Below are 17824 nucleotides of genomic sequence, written 5' to 3'. Positions count from 1 at the left end.
AGTTTCACTGCTGTTTGAGTAAAAAACCCTTCTATGTTGGTGGAGAAACCTAGAGAACTATATCTTGTTGACTTGTTATAAACTATAAGATCTCTGTATTGATCTTTGATACATTTAGACAGTTAGTACACCCTTCAGCTGTATTTTTTATGGTACTGTAGTACTTTTTTTTATTTTTAGTTTCATGTCTTTGAACCTGCTCAAGCTCTAATATGTTCATGTGCACCGATGCCGAAAACTGTACAAAACATTTGGTCTCTTCTCAGTGGTGATTTGTAGAGTGACACAGATGTCTGTGTCACTTGGTGCACCCCTGGATTTGTTTTTCTTCCTTGGCACTTGACCATCAGTAAATGTGGCCCTAATATCAGCAGGGTTAATGAAGAATGATGAACATACTTTATGAATGGATGAATTGGATCAGAAAGCTGTACTTTCTTTATGGTTTCTTCTCCTCCCTGCAAGGAAAAAAAAATTAATGAGTTTTAGCGACCAAAGGAGATTATTTTTTACAAAACTGGTGATCACGCAGTACCATTATTAGGATACATGGCAGAAAGATGATGAGACATTGGCATATTTTGTAGGAGGGTCAGTGAACAGTGGATAAAGTGACGACTTGAATATATATGCAAAAATCTCATTTTTAGGGTTTCTGTTTAAAACAATGAAGCCCTGTAAAATCCCTCCAAATGTTGTGCATTCAATGAGACTTACATTTATCTACCTTTATACTCTCCTAAAAATTTAAATGACCACATCAGGAGGTAAAGTTGTGCAAGTACGTAACCCACAGGATGGCTAGACATGTTACTAATATGCAAATGATGAAGAAATTGAACCTTTTAAAAACATCTTTTATTGAGTTTTGAGCATGAGCGCCACGTGCAGAATTATACAGTCACAAGCCAGGCTACATGTTGCTCATACTACTGGGAGCAGGCTGTGTGGGCTAGACGTGCTACCACGGCCAGCAAAATCTCTTGAATGGTCTCCCCATTGAGCATATCTGGGATATCATTGGTTGTCAACTGCAAATCTAGCTGCCAACAGTGGATCTTGATGATTTTCTGCCCAAGTGCATTCACCATGGCAGAACAATCAGCAGAGACCCATTATTAATCTCACTGATGGCAACCAAGGAGTGTAAGTGCAGGGATTTCTGTGTGATGCACTCATTCTATGCTGAATAAACATTTTGAAATTTTCCCTAATGTCTTTTTTCTTCTTCTATCATTTGCATATCACTAACATGTCTAGCGATCATGTTCTTTCCATAATTCCATGACTTTTCCTTCTTGATTTTGCAATTTCAATGTTGAGCAGTGGACATGAAGGGTAAGGATATACATATAGGTGAATGGTTGCATATTTGATAAAAAGAAGGAATGGCTAATGGTCTCTTCTTTCTTATAAAACAAAGTAATAGATTCAACCAAGAGTCTGCTCCAGACAACAGAATGGTGAATGTCACAGTCTTCATTATTAGCTGGAATGATGCTTTGTGTTACCTTGTAATGTACACACTTGGTCAAAATTGTTGGTACCCCTCGTTTAATGACAGAAAACCCACAATGGTGACAGAAACAACTTGAATCTGACAAAAAGAAAGAATGAATCAAAAATCTATGAAAATGAACAAATGAAAGTCAGACATTGCTTTTCAACCATGCTTCCACAGAATTTTTTTAAAAAGTAAAAAACTCATTGAATAGGCCTGGACAAAAATGATGGTACCCCTGAAAATAATGTGACAAAAGGGACATGTTAAATCGCGGTGTGTCCACTAATTAGCATCACAGGTGTCAACAATCTTGGAATCAGTGAGTGGGCCTATATAGAGGGCCACAGTTACCACTGTGCTGTTTGGTGACATGGTGTGTTCCACAATCAACATGGACCAGAGGAAGCGAAGGAAAGACTTGTCTTAGGAGATTAGAAAGAAACATGTTAAAAGGTAAACGTTATAAGACCATCTCCAAGCAGCTTGATGTTTCTGTGACTACAGTTGCACATATTATTCAGAAATCTAACCTCCATGGGACTGTAGCCAACCACCCTGGACGTGGCCGCAAGAGGAAAATTAATGACAAAATCAAAGAAGCGGATAATACGAATGGTAACAAAGACCCCAGAAAAACTTCTAACCAGACTAAAGGTGAACATCAAGCTCAAGGAACATCAGTGTCAGATGGATTGCACCATCCATCATTGTATGAGCCAAAGTGGACTTCATGGGAGACGACCAAGGAGGACACCATTGTGAAGAAAAAAAAAAAAAAAAAACCCATAAAAAAGCCAGATTGAAATTTGCTAAACTACACGTTGACAAGCCACAAAGGTTCTGCGAGAATGTCCTATGGACAGATGAGACAAAAATGAACTTTTGGGCAAGGCACATCAGCTCTATGTTCACAGACAGAAATAGGGATTTTTGTGTACTCACCGTAAAATCCTTTTCTCCTACGCCTCATTGGGGGATACAGAGACAGTGGGTGTTATGCTGCTGCCACTAGGAGGACACAAAGTAAACCAGAAAAAAAAGTTATCTCCTCCCCTCCAGTATACACCCTCTCGCTGGCTGAGATTTCTCCAGTTCGGTGAAAAAAGCAGTAGGAGCATAAACAGTCAACAATAACCATAACTAAGTCAAAGCCTAAGAATGCTACAGTGAGCCAATAGGCTAATACAGGGTGGGTGCTGTGTCCCCCAATGATTGGCTCGGAGAAAAGGATTTTACGGTGAGTACACAAAAATCACTATTTCTCCTACGCCTCATTGGGGGACACAGACAGTGGGACGTCCTAAAGCAGTCCCTGGGTGGGGAGCATACATCTGCTAATACCCCATGTACCACTGAGGTACTGCCGATTGCCGGCTGCATCTGCCGAGAGCTGCATCCGCAGAGGCCTGAGAATGAATTAAGCAATGTTTGTAAAGGTATGCAGGCTGGACCAAGTCACAGCCTTGTGGACAGGCCCGAGAATGAATTTGGTAATGTTTTGTAAAAAGTATGCAGACTGGACCAAGTCGCAGCCTTGCAGGCTTGTTCTGTCGAGGCCTGGTGCCGAATGGCCGAAGAGGCGCCCACTGACCGGGTAGAGTGCGCCTTAATCCCCGCTGGGACAGGCGCGTTCCTGACACAGTAGGATTCATGAATTGCCAAGCGAATCCACTTGGCTAGCATGGTTTTGACACTGCTAGACCCTTCCTATGCCCCTCTGGAACCATGAGCAGGGTATCTGACTTATGAAAGGGAGCTGTCCGTGAGATATACCATCTCATCGCCTTAACCACATCCAGGGTGTGGAGGGCTTTCTGAATGTGATGGACTGGCGCCGGACAAAACGGAAGGCAAAACAATTTCCTCGTCGAGATGGAAAGAGGAGATGACCTTGGGCAGGAAGGACGGGGGACGTCATGAGAACTACCTTTTCCTGATGAAAATTCAGGAACGGAGAACAGCAGGACAGGGCTGCCAATTCTGAAACTCGTCTGACGTAATTGCCAGTAGAAGACCACCTTCCAAGAGAGGACGGACAGTGACACATCCTGCAGCGGTTCGAAAGGAGCCTCCTGTAAGGCCCCAAGAACCAGGTTAAGGTCCCATGATTCCAATGGCCTTCTATAAGGAGGCGCCACATGGGAAACTCCCAGAATCAGCGTCTTGACCTGAAGTTTGGAGGCAATTATGTGTTGGAAAAGTACTGACAAGGCCGAACCTTGGCCTTTGAGCGAGCTAAGCGCAAGGCTTGATTTTAATTCGGATTGAAGGAATTCCAATATGGCCCGAATGAAAAAACACCAGAGGTGATCGACCATGATCCTTACACCGCGAAAAGAAGGTTTTGCCAGGTGCGGTGATAGATGCGCATGGACACAGGCTTCCTAGCACTAATCATGGTGGAAATCACGTCGTGAGAGAACTGAGCCTGTGGTAAAAACCAAGATTCAACGGCCACGCCGTCAAAGACAGGACCTCGGAGTTCTGGTGGAAACTCGGGTCCTGCGAAAGTAGATCCATGCGATCTGAAAGTCGCCAGGAGACGTCGGCGACCAGTTGTATTAGTTCTGCATACCATGCTCGGCGCGGCCAATCTGGCGCGACTGGGATCACTGGTACTCCCTCCGCTCTGATCTTTTTGATGACCCTCGGAAGCAAGGAAAGAGGGAGAAGATGTACGGGAACCGGAGCCATGGCAGAACTAGGGCGTCCGCTCTGATGGCGCATGGATCGCGCAACAAACCTTGTTGTTTAGTCTTGAGGCCATGAGATCCACATCCGGAGTCCCCCAACAATGACAAATCTGCTGAAAGACTTCCGGATGAAGGGACCACTCTCCCGAGGTGATGCCTTGGCGACTGAGAAAATCTGCCGTCCAATTTTCTACTCTGCCCAATGGAGGATGTGACTCACTTCGTGCATGGCCATCCTGCTACGGATACCTCCCTGGCGGTTGATATACGCTACAGCTGTGGCGTTGTTGGATTGGATCCTGATGGGGTGATCTGCGAGGAGATGGTGTAAACGCCGTAGAGCTAATCTGATGGCTCGTATTTCCAAGATGTTGACGGGGAGACGTGACTCTCGGGTCGACCAGTGACCCTTGTGCCGTGTGGTGACAAAAGACCGCACCCCAGTCGAGAAGATTTGCGTTGGTGGTTACTACCAACCATTTTACTGGGAGAAGAGACTTCCCCTGATTCAGGGAGGACCTCAGTGTCCACCACCTGAGGGCTTGCCTGACCCACAGGGACAGAAGGATCCGACGATCCAGGGAGAACGGGTTCTTGTTCCAAGCTAACAGCAACGCATGTTGTAAGGAACGGAGGTGGAACCGTGCCAATGGAACTGCTTCCATCGCTGCCACCATTTTTCCGAGAACTCCCATGCTGAAATGAATAGAGCGAGAAACCGGTAGTTAAAGAGTCCACGCTGCCTGTAGTAAGGCTTGGGCTCTTTCTGGAGGGAGAATGACCAACTTGCAGGAAGTGTCCAAGATCATTCCTAAAAAGGACAATCTGCTGAGCCGGTTTTGGGAAAGACTTTTCAAAAATTATGTTCCAGCCCAGGCGAGAAAGTGTATCACTTGTGTCCACGGATTCCTCGCAGGCTGGAAGGGACGGGCCCTTGATGAGCAGGCCGTCCAGATACGGTAACACCGCCACTCCCCGCGAGTGGAGAATGGCCATGACAGCCGCCATGACCTTAGTAAAGATCCTGGGGGCGTTGGCGAGTCCGACGGGCAAGGCAAGGAACTGGAAGTGTTGCTTGTGAATTGCAAAAAACGCAGGAACTGCTGGTGAGACGGGCAGATCCGGCATGTGAAAGTAAGCGTCCTTGATGTCGATGGATGCTAGGAACTTTTCCTTTTTCCATGGCAGTGACAACTGACCGGAGGGATTCCATTCGGAGTCGCCGTACTTTGACAAACTGATTTAACAGTTTGGGATCCAGAATGAGTCAGATCATCGCATCCTTTTTGGGAACCACAAAAAAAGGTTTGAATAAAAACCCATGAACCTCTCGTGATGAGGGCCCGGAATGATGACTCCGTCCCTTATCAGAGCCTGAACAGCCCGAAGGAAGGCTCTTTCCTTTCCTATCCCCCAAGGAAAAGACAAAACCGAGTTGGAGGGGAGAAACTTCTATCTTGTATCCGGAGAACACCAACTACCTGACCCACTTGTCGTGGGCAACTGTGAGGCAAGTGTGGCTGAAAGAAAGTAGGCGGCATCCAACTTTGTCGGTGCCTGCAGGAAACCGCAACAAGCCATTGGGTAGATCTATGAGATCTGGCTCCCCTAGATCCAGAAGCCCTAGACCTGGGTTTCCAAGAAGGGTTAGGCCTGTATGAGACCAGGGAGCCTCTGTCTCCTCGCGGGGACCGACCTGATCTGGAAGCGAAAGAAGAGGAGGACCAACCGGAATTGTTGCGAGAAGATCGAAGACGCGTCAGCTGTTGGTTGCGAAACGGCCGAACAGCCCTTGTGTTGAGGAAGGAATTTACTTTTCCCTCCGGTAGTATCAGAAAAGAGCTAGTCCAGTTTGTCCCCAAAAGGACGACCCGTTTGAAAGGGGGGAGAAGACAATGCTCTTTTAGATGTGGCATCCGCCAGCCGCGGAGCCATAAGGCTCTTATAATGGAGGTCGCATTAGCGGCAGTTTGAGCTGCACAGTTGGCGGCATCACCAGAAGCGTCTACTACAAAGTCCGCTGCGTGAATTATCTGCCTGGCGACAGTGGTTGCCTCCGGAAGAATGGTGCCCTGGAGAGAAGCAATTTAGGCTTCTGCCTAAGCGGCCATTGCCTTAGAGACCCAAATTGCAGCGAAAGAAGGCAAGATAGTCAATGTGACGATCAGAGGAGTTTCTGACTGAGGAACCCTCAGAAACAGATAGGAGCTTTTTAGAAGCAAGACACAATACAGGAGGGTCCACCGGAGGGGACTAACCAATCCTTCATTAGGTCTGTATCAATAGGGTTTTTAGCCTGAGTAGACTGTTGCCCTGAGAACCATTTATGTGGCCGGTTCCTATGTTTCTGGACGGCTGGTAAACAACCTACGCACACGCTTGGTTTTCTTAATGAGATAGCATGTGCTGGAGCGGGAATATTTTCCTCATCCAGCTTCAGAATCCTGTTGACTGATTCTATAAGAGAATCAAGCGACTCCTGATCAGATGGGGGATTCTGAGGGGCTGATGAGTCAGATTCGAATTAAGTGTCGTGCTCGCTGTGAACCTCAGAAAAAGGCGAGCTAGAGACAGGAGGCGACGATGCTGAGGTGCGAACGTGACTAGGGGACGCGTCATGGGTCCACTTTCCAGAGACCTGACCATCCCTTGAACGAGGATGGCCCCTGCTGGTGGTTTTGACTTAAAGAGTCCTCCCGGAGGGAGAATATACCCTGGGTCAGAGACTTCACCGACCGTGAGAGGGACGCGGCCACCTCAGGGGAACTAAGCGCAGGAGGCCCATCAGCAGCGCGGCGAGGGTTGTTGGAGCGCAGGTCGGGGCGCAGGCTGGGTCACAGTCCGTGTATAACGGATTAGTCTGTCCACTGGGTAATGCAGACGTGCAAATGGTGCACATGGTATAAAAACGCAGTGTGCTCATTAACCGCCTGTTTAGCCTCCTTAGATTGAGGCATAGCGCTCCTGAAAGGGTTAACGGCAGTCTGCCTGCAGCTGCAGAGAATGTGCCGGGAAGGGGTTAAGCTTTAATCTGAGGGCAGATGCAACATACCCACGCACATGCACCAGTCAGCGCTTCTCCCGGGGGTAAGGACCCGACTCCATACCTCCACTCTGAGCTCAGGCAGGTCACGCTCCACGTTCTTCCAGCTGCAGGGTCTTCATCCTCCAGGCGATGCAGCAGGGCTGAAGGAGGTCTTAAAGGGGTACTGCTCAATCGATCCACCCTGTGGTAGGGGGATGGAAAGCTGTGGGGCTGATTCAGGGCATCAGAAAGCGCTGCTCAAGTCCTTCTCCATGCACTCCTGTGCTTCGTTCCTTTTGCGCTAGCCCTCATATCCGTGGAGTACCGACCATAATGGAACCATCATCAGAGGAATCAGCCTCATTCGTCGCAGGAAAGTGTACGTGAAGAGTTACTCCACGTGGTTGCCTGTTGTTGGTTCGGGGAAGAGCGGGACGTAGAAAGGAACTGTCGCCCCCTTCACTCTGCTAATTAAAAAATAAACATTTACAGAAAATTCAAAAATAAAATAAAAACGGTGGGGTCTGAAACCAGACCCAAGTGCCTCCTACAGAAACTAAGCAAAGAACTGGAGAAATCCCAGCCAGTAAGAGGGTGTATACTGCAGGGGAGGAGCTAACTTTTTCTGGATTACTTAGTGTCCTCCTAGTGGCAGCAGCATAACACCCACTGTCTGTGTCCCCCAATGAGGCGTAGGAGGAAAATTAAGCATATCACAAAAACACTGTTCCTGCTGTGAAACATGGAGGAGGCTCTGTTATGTTCTGGTGCTGCTTGGCTGCATCTGCCCCAGGTACAATGAAATCTCAAGACTATCAAGGGATTCTAGAGAGAAATGTGCTGCCCAGTGTCAGAAAGCTTGGTCTCAGTCACAGGTCATGGGTCTTGCAAGTTAATGACCCAAAACACACAGCTAAAAACACCCAAGAATGGCTAAGAGGAAATCATTGGAGTATTCTGAAGTGGCCTTCTATGAGCCCTGACCTAAATCCTATTGAGCATCTTTGGAAGAGCTGAAACATGCCGTTTGGAAAAGGCAACTTTCAAGCATGAGACAACTAGAGCAGTTTGCTTTTGAGGAGTGGGCCAAACTACCTGTCGAGAGGTGCAGAAGTCTCATTGACAGTTACAGGAATCGTTTGATTGCAGTGATTGCCTCAAAAGGTTGTGCAACAAAATATTAAGTTAAGGGTACCATCATTTCTGTCCAGGCCTATTTCATGAGGTTTTTTTTTTTTTTTAATTCTGTGGAAGTATGGTTGAAAAACAATGTCTGACTTTCATTTGTTCATTTTCATAGATGTTTGATTTATTACTTTTGTCAGGTTCAAGTTATTTCTGTGACCATTGTGGGGTTTTCTGTCATTAAATGAGGGGTACCAACAATTTTTACCATGTGTGTATATTATTGAAAGAAATTGTCCAGAGTAAGAAAATATGGCAGCTTTCTTTCCAGACTGTATCAGATATTAAAGCTTGGCTCTATTACAAGGAATGGGGCTAAACTGCAATATCTTACAGAAACAGATCTATTGTGGCACTGTCCAGATAATTCAAAAGACCAGTGAACGGTTAACAGATTTTTATACATTATATTCATCTTTGCAAAAGAATAAAAAAAAAGAAAAAAGAAAAAAAAAAAAACCTTAAAAATGCCAGAGAAACAAACAAAATGTAAAAAGCATCAGTAAGTTACAATTTCTAAGGGTGTATCCAGTGGCATGTAACAGTCTGGGCACCTTTAAGCAAGTTTAATAAGAAGTGATCTCTAAAAGGCCTAAAGTTAAAGATGACACATTTCCTTTGTATTTTAGGCAAAAGTAAAATATATTTTCATTGTTTACATTTTAAAAATTCCAAAAAGGAAAAAGGGCTGATGCCAAAGTTTGGGCACCCTGCATAGTTAGTACCTGATAGCACTCCCTTTTGAAAGTATCACAGCTTGTAAACACTTTTTGTAGCCAGACAAGAGTCTTTCAATCCTTGTTTGATGGATTTTCATCTATTCTTCCTTGGAAAATTCTTCCAGCTCTGAGATTCCTGGGCTGTCTTGCATGCACTGCTATTTTGAGGTCTAGCCACAGATTTTCAATGATGTTCAGATCAAGGGACTGTGACGGCCAGTGTACAACTTTCAGATTGCGCATTTTGAAGTAGGACCATTGTACAACTTTGAAGTAGTCTATTGTGGATTTTGACATGTGTTTAGGATCATTATCCATTTGTAGAAGCCATCCTCTTTTCAACTTCATCTTTTTTACAGATGGAGTTATGTTTGCATCAAGAATTTATTGAAATTTCATTGCATCCACTCTTCCCTCTACTCATGAAATGTTTACTGTGCAATTGACTGCAACACAACGCCAGAGCATGATTGATCCACCCCTATGCTTAACGGTTGGTGAGAATTCTTTTCCAGAATTTCTGTGCCCTTTTTCTCCATACATAACTTTAATCATTGTGACCAATGAATTCTACTTTAACCTCATCAGTCCACAGGACTTGTTTCTAAGATATATCAGTACTTCTGACACTGAATTTTAAGCGGAGGACACAGGTTTTTTTCTGATGACTCTTCCATAAAGGCTATTTTTGTGCAGGTGTGTCTGAACAGTAAAACAATGTACCACAACTCCCGAGTCTGCTTAGGCTGCTTTTACACTTGCCATGCTTTTTGCAGCCAGTTTTTACGAGACGTTTTTGAGGGCCATATTGCCATGATTTTCACGGTATTCTGCAAAAACGGGCCGCAAAAAACCTTCATCGGTTGACCGTTTTTCCCTATTATAACAAATAGCAGGGAAAAAAAACAGCAATCCGCAAATACGGTGTACCGCAAAAACTTAACGTTTTTGCTGTACTATTGAAATGCATTGCAGCTGTGTCCGTAAGCCATGAAAAATATCAAGCAAGCTCGATATTTTTTTACGGACGCAAATACGGCCCTCACGGCCATACGGAACACGGCCTTCCTACTAATTTTTGCAGGCCGTTTTCACGGCCCCATAAACAGCCAGGAAAAACACGGCAAGTGCAAAAGAAGCCTAAATCTTTGAGGGTCTTTTGCAGTCAACTGGGGGGTTCTGATTTGCCTCTCTAGCAATCCTAAGAGCAGCTCACACTGAAATTGTGCTTCTAGACTATCTTGACCTCCATTGTTACTGTTAACTTCCTTTTCTTAATTACATTTCGAACTGAGGAAAGGTCAACTTGAAAATGCGTTGCCATTTTCTTATAGCCTTCTCCTGCTTTGTGGGCCTCCACCATTTCTATTTTCAAAGTGCTAGGCAGCTGCTTAGAAGAACCCATGGCTGCTGTGCTTTGGCACAAGGTTAGAGGTTGCTGGGTTTTTATGAAGCTGCGAAATTTGCATCATCTGGCCTTTGCTAATGATTGAACAAGTCAAAAAGCCTACCAGGCTAATTAAGGTTTGAAACCTTGGCCAAAGTTATCTGAGCACACAAATCTCCAAGGGTGCCCAAACTTTTGCACTGGCCCTTTTCCTTTTTAAAATGTAAAAGATTAATATATATCATTTTTAACAAATATTTGATGCAGCACAGGAATGAGATAGCAGGTGCAGGGCCACACATGTATTACCAAGCCTTGTATAGATACAATGAAGAAAAGGCAGCACTCCAAATATCCAACAAGAATTAGGCTGTGTGCCCACGTAAACGTTTTTGAAGCATTTTTCGGGGTCAATCCGCTTCAAAAACGCTTAAAATAAGCATCCCATTCATTTTAATGCATTTTGGCCTTTTGTGCCAATGGATGCGTTTTTTTCCGCATAGGAAACGCTTAGCGGTTAAAAACGCAGCATGCTCATTAATTTTGCAGAAAAGTACGCGTTTTTAGCCATTTCCTTTGAGTCCAGAAGGCGCGCGGAAAAAAACGCATCAAAAACACGCTGAAGACGTGCAAAAAACGCACGGAAAAAAACGCGCGTTTTCTGGGAAGGAGTCCGTTTCTGAAGCAGAAATTTTCTGCATACGTGGGGGCATAGCCTCACTGTGATTAATTGACACCAAGTCATAATGTGGAACTCTCTCAAGCGGCTTGAGAAATGTCCACACTTGGAAGAAATGTCGCCATTATGACTTGGGGTCAAAAAAATCACAGTAATTTGTTTTGGACTGCGTCCAAACTTTTACATTCCCCTGTATGGCGCACTGTTTTCTTAATCCAGAAGACTATAACAGACATCATTGTACCTTCACAACAGTTAAATACTCAGCCACCGCTGACCTCTCCGCTTGAGAAAGTTTCCTTGCAGACTCATCACACACCCAGCAGTGAACACCTCTTCTTCCAGAGTAAACCCATAATCGGTGTTCAAAGCCAAAGTCGTCTAAGAAGGAAATATTGGATACAAAGTTTAGTGGCATAATCCCATATTATTAGGCAATGCAGACTATTTGGGATATCAGGAAATTACACAAGCCTGCGGGAATCAGCTGACATATCAGTGGTGGTGTTACCAAAAGTCAAATGACTGACAGTCCTGTGAAGCTTCTCACAATGAAAGACAAGCATCAGATGTCTTCTTCATACAGTTCAAATGGTGTAAGCACACATCAGCCCTATAATACATTTAATAAAATGCCTACCATAGAGGGATCGATCCAGGATACGAATAGCAATGGTCATCAATGTCCAGCATTTATTGCAGATATCTGCAGAACTAGACATGACATATTGATTAGAAACGTCATTTAGAACAGACATCAAAAGTACCGATTCCAAAACGCACCTTTATAGCTAATATATCGTATATGGATGAGGATTACATGCTAACTACTAATATATACATTTTTATATTTCTGAAGTTGGGCCCTTTTGAGACATTTTTTTCCTGCCAGGAATGCGCTTTCATCCGTAAAGTGGCCGCCAGTGGAGGAACATCTGACCACACACAATTCATCCTGCTAGTGCCTGCGCTAGCTTCCTATGGACACATTGCATAATACTACATACGTATGTAGGCGGCTTAGGGGGTAAGGTTTCTCCCACGAAGAACACCAAGCTGGCATAGGGAGACTTATGGAAAAAAAGGTCTGCAAATTAGCCCTCTTGTAAGAAAGAAAGGAAGGAAGTGCTCTCTCGTGCCATTTATTGGAGGTAGCTGACCATACGAGTATAACAAGTTTCCCACATTAGTTAGGTTATTTAGCCATTCAAGAGTCTTCACCGAAGGGAAAGACCTCCCTCCATCTGTAGATCTCTGCAGCTTGTCAGTACTAGATAGGACACTGGCAGGGTGGGTGAGAGGCTGTCAATAGATGTTTAGAGAGTAAAGTTTCTCCTTTTGAATAGTGATGAGCGAGTACACTCGTTGCTTGGGTTTTCCTGAGCATGCTTGGGTGATCTCCGAGTATTTGGAAGTGCTCGGAGATTTAGAATCTGTTGCCGCAGCTGCATGATTTGCGGCTACTTGACAGTCGGAATACATGTGGGAATTCCCTAACAGGCATTCCCCACGTCATCAGGCTGTCAAGTAGCCGCAAATCATGCAGCTGAGATGACGAAAACTAAATCTCCGAGCACTTCCAAATACTCGGAGATCACCCAAGCATGCTCGGGAAAACCCGAGCAACGAGTGTACTCGCTCATCACTACTTTTGAACAGTACCAAAATGTGTAAGAAGACTTCTAAGCCACGTAATGCTCCTAGGGGAGTAAAACAGATATGGAGAAGGTTAAAAAAAAAAAAGTCACATGGTCCACCATCGTCATCTTATAGATGGGAGTGCCATCCAGATTTCACAAAAACATGGCTAAGAAAATGGGTGTGACCTGAATCTAAAAAATGGGAAACAATATGCATATTAGTAAGTAGCATTGATAATTATCAATAACATTGATTTACATAAGCAATATAGTCCCCAAACCCATTAAAAGTTTAGTGCAAATACAAAACACAAGGTCAGATATAAACTAAAAGTAAAGAAAACGTGACACCGGATTTAAAGGTGGAGATGGCACAGAGTCAGGATTAGATTACCTGCAGCATCTCCGCACATCGTCATAATCGGTCATATCGATATCAAACACCAGTTCCTTCTCCTGAGCTTGAAAGGTTCCAGATTTCACAGAGTTGTGCATACTGGGCTGTGGAAATGATTCACAAACATTATGTGGCGTTTCCTGGACAGGCAGTAGTTTAAAAACCACATACCCTGATCACCCACAATATTAAAACCAATGAAGAGTACAATGGGGTATCCCATGGCATCTGTCATGGAGTGGGATATATTAGGCTGCAAATGAACAGTCCGATCTTGAAAATGATTTGATGGAAGTAGGTAAATGGATAAATGTAAGAAGATGAGACAAATAGTAATTAGGTATGCAACAGGTGAGAGAATCTCTAAACAGCAGGTCATGGGAGTGGAAGCAGTGGTTAGTACATAAAGGACAGGTGAACATGCCTCACTGATGTCCTGGGAGAAAAAACTAGCTCGAGTGGTCCGATCCCACAGAGGAGCTACTGTAGCAAAAATTGCTGAAAAAGTTTCTGGCTATTACAAAAAAGATGTCAGAACACACGAGCATAGCAGCTGTGTATGGATGTGCCCATGCCGACCCCTGCCCACCACCAAAAGAACCTACAATGGACCGCAAAGGAGTGAAGGAGGTCCCTGGTCTCATTTTCTTCTACATCACAGGACATCTGCGACATACCATTTATCTAAAGATTGCAGTAAACTAAGTACACCCCATAAGGTGCAATAGGATTCTACGCAGTGATCTCAATTAGAAGGATAAGTCATCCTGCCTCACGGAAAACATTGTTCAACAATAACCAAGAGGTCAAGGTGTCAACCCCAAAATCTTACAGATCTCAATCCAACTGAGAATCTGTAGGATGTGTTGGAAAAATAAGTCCAATCCATAAAGAACCCATCTGGCAACTCAGGATCTGCTGCTAGTGTGTTGGTGCCAGATGTTCCACGTCAACTTTAGAAGTCTTAGGGAGTCTACTGCTAAAAGGGTCAGCGCTGTACTGGCAGCAAGAGTGGTCTGCACTCTATGTGACTACAGACTTGTAAATCCTCACAGTGCACGGTGTCGGTACCAGTGGTCGTACGTATACGATATGCACATGTCCGGCCACAATCTGACTAGACTGTTTCAAGCCTCACACAATACAGTTGTGCACTGAGTGTGCTGGAAACAATATAGTTGAACGCTGACCGGGAGTGTGCATATCGTATACGTGCGGTCACATGACCACCATACACGGTGGTGACGACAGAGTCCTGAAAGTGCATGCACTGTGAGGATTTACAAGTCTGGAGACACATATACTGACTACAGACTTGTCGTTTTAGATGACAATGCTATGTTGTAATGTTATGGCTGACTGGCGTAGCAGTCACATGTTTGACTATTGGGAGCAGTGACCTGCGAGCTGTTTTTAGGTCTTTTATTAAAATCGGCCATGCGCCTTGTGCCGTGGTGACTAGATAACGTGTTTTAGTAATGACACACATAGTAATGACACATAGTAATGACCTTGTGGGAATACACGGCGCCTATGTCGATTTTGTAGGGATTCATCTTCTGCATCTCCTTCTCCAGCTCGTTCATGTTATTAAAGGACTGATAGCGCACGTATATGTCATCTTTCAGGGTGAAACTGAACTCTCTGTTTGGGAAGTAGTTCTTTACAACTAAAAAACAAACCGACAGGTTTATTACATATACAGCAACTATATTATTAGAGCATTACAGAAAACTATATACAGGGGTGACCAAGAGCACCACCCCAAACCCACTGTGTGCAAGATTCTTGAGTGTGTGGGAATCTCTGCTCATTCATCCACAAGAGCGAGCACTGTTATGAGTGGGCACCAAGGAGGATAGCAGGCCCAAGCTATGCCACAGAAAACCAGAAAGGTTGGTAACTAAGCGGATGCAGACCCCTGATCCTGTCCACACAACTAGCAGTAGCCTACGATGATCCTAGACGCCTCGGCACAGCCAGAGAGCTAACTAAGCCTAACGCAAGAAAGGGGAAATCTAAAATGCCCCGGAGCAGACCCCGAAGGAATAGATAGCCCCCAAATATATTGTCGGTGAGACAAGATGAAAACACAAACGCAGGCGGAAAAATAGACTGAGAAAACGATGGGGCCCACACTGACTAGACAGGACAGGAAAGACACTGTCTGCAATCACGCAAAAAAACCTGCAAAAAGACCAACATGTCTGATGCACAAAAAACACTGAAGTCGCACGACTTCGCCCCCACTATATCAGCACTCTGGTATGTTCTGAAAGCAAAGCAAAAAGAGACCAATATAACAGGGGACAAAACAAACTGGCACATGCAGTAACATATGGGCGGTGATTCAGCACAGCCCTAGCCGGAGCTAGCTGACCCGCACAAAGCAGAGATTAACAAAGTCAGATCAAATGCAAACAGAATAACAAATGAACCACTTAGCTGATCATGCAGGGAAAGAGCAGGAGACATCAGACCTCAGGAGGCACAGGAAGAAAATCACCAGCAGGAATATAGGGAGTCGGCTGTCTTAAATCCCAATCAGAAACCACAGATCTCCAATCGTCATCCTCATTATCAGGTGGCAAGCCTCTGTCAATCAGATCAGCTCCATTACCTCCAGTAACCACCAGAGGGAGCCCAGAAAGAGAATTGGCAACCCCTCTGTCAATCTGACCAGCTCCACTCCCTTCAGTAATCACCAGATGGAAGCCAGAGAGAGAATTCACAACAGAGCACCTTTATAGTTCATGCCAAGGGATTTCGATAGGATGAGGTCAGTGATCTGTGCAGTTGGTCAAGTTCTTCCACAACAAACTTCCCCAACCAAGCCCTTAAATTGTGCACTGGGAGCAGAAGAGGGTGTTCTGCAAACTTTATGCAGTCTGGCAGGTAACACTCATATGTGCCAAACCCATCCATCAGACTGAGACGTACGATCCGTCACTCCATAGATGACATCTCTTCTGCTTCACACTCAGCTCCGCTGCTCAGTTCACATCACTTAGCAAACGGATGGAAATTGTGTATTAAAAGGGAGCAGGAAACCTGAACTCCAAAATGGACATGTGAACAGAGTCTTACAGAACCGCGCTGGGATCAGTAAGCTTTATAGACCGACCCATTCTCTGCCCACGGTCAGTATTCTACCTCAGTATCTGTAAGCCAAAACCAGGAGTGGGTGATAAATCCAGAAGTGGTGACGGGTTCCTATTATACTTCTCTGATTGCTCCACTCCTGATTTCAGCTTATAAACACTGATGTAGAATACGGACCAAATACTGAACGTGTCCTTTCACACATCAGTAAGGGCAGACTGTGGCAGAAGCGGAATTTTATACACCTGTGGCAATGGGACTGAACACAAAATCCAAATTCAGCGATTAAGAGAGTCCATATAGTGAAGAGGACGGTGTGCGGAGGACGGCACGGTGCTTAAGTCAGAGCTACAGGCGGGGATACATGTCATCAGCACGTGTCCATCAGCACCTGAAAGGCAGAGGACGCCTGGTGTAGACTTATTACCGCACAGCATGGTGGGAGCACAGGTCAGCGGGGTATGTGCAAGATGTATAGCCACATTTTAGGGACAGCGCCGCGCGTCCCCCTGCACGCTGTCGCCACGCGTCCCCCTGCACGCCGTGGCCAAGCGCCACACGTCCCCCTGCACGCCGTGGCCAAGCGCCACACGTCCCCCTGCACGCCGTGGCCAAGCGCCACACGTCCCCCTGCACGCCGTGGCCAAGCGCCACACGTCCCCCTGCACGCCGTCGCCAAGCGTCCTCTGTACACTGCCGCCTCTGTCCAGCACTTATCACCAGATCTGAAAGCTCAGAAACATAGAGAGGGTGAGGCGGGTACCGCGCCAACACTGGAAGCCCCGACGTGGGAGAACCAGCGCAGACGGCTGCAGCCCGCTATAATCTAAGCCTTCTTCTCACCGCCCCCGTAGTTCAGCCACCGGTAGTACTGGTAGAAGGGGAACAGCCTCCGGTAGTAGAGCGGCAGCAGGTCCGGCAGACTGGCCGGGTCATACACCGACAAATCCATGCTGCGGCCCGGACCTAGCGATTCTGACAGCAGCAACACAAACTACGCGGGAAACAGCAGGCCACGCCCACGCATCCTGCCATCGCTCTGACGTCACTTCCGGTTCCTACTATTGGCATTATGGGAAATGTAGTTTTATCTCCTTCCTTAGCTCTAACTGGCACTGCGCTCTCAGCGGGTTTTATTAACCCCATCACCGGAACATGGTCGGTGTTAGTCCCTCAGTGGCTCATACGTGAGAGGCCACAGAACAGGATATTGGCCGCCAATAGGGTAATCGGCGATCTCAGCAGTATTGAGCAGATGATGGCGCCGCGCGGGGTGAAGCGATTCTCCACAAGATGGCGCTATATTACTACCATGCGAGCAGTGAGCGTCTTCTTTCTCATGACTGCAGTCTGTTCACACCGAGGCCTCGTACTCTATAAACCGCTGATAATGACAGATGCGGTTTTAAGAGCTGTCATTTTAGTTCTCGTTCAGTTATTTCACACCATGTGGCCTGTAGTCATGGGCTGATGAGGGACTTTTGGGTGAAATT

The 17824-nt window shown here is 45.7% G+C and overlaps 1 protein-coding gene across 1 annotated transcript in view; it reads right to left on the bottom strand.

Moving 5' to 3' along the window:
* The window catches only part of PRIM1 (DNA primase subunit 1), a 37458-nt gene extending 20052 nt beyond the window's left edge, over positions 1 to 17406 (bottom strand). The window contains exons 1-6 of the mRNA XM_073576896.1: positions 17175 to 17406; positions 14741 to 14898; positions 13227 to 13333; positions 11833 to 11906; positions 11437 to 11573; positions 400 to 458 (exon numbers count right to left, since the gene is read on the bottom strand). Coding sequence (XP_073432997.1) covers positions 400 to 458; positions 11437 to 11573; positions 11833 to 11906; positions 13227 to 13333; positions 14741 to 14898; positions 17175 to 17283 — 644 coding nt within the window. The 5' untranslated portion in view covers positions 17284 to 17406. The remainder of the gene's footprint in view (positions 1 to 399; positions 459 to 11436; positions 11574 to 11832; positions 11907 to 13226; positions 13334 to 14740; positions 14899 to 17174) is intronic.
* Between the last annotated feature and the right edge of the window lie 418 nt (positions 17407 to 17824).

Source organism: Dendrobates tinctorius, unplaced genomic scaffold (genome assembly GCF_039654945.1).
Source record: "Dendrobates tinctorius isolate UK_male_01 unplaced genomic scaffold, ASM3965494v1 ptg000051l, whole genome shotgun sequence".
In the NCBI taxonomy this organism is placed as follows: Eukaryota; Metazoa; Chordata; class Amphibia; order Anura; family Dendrobatidae; genus Dendrobates; species Dendrobates tinctorius.
The sequence above is the reverse complement of the archived record's forward strand: the minus strand, read 5'-3'. Positions and strand labels throughout refer to the sequence as shown.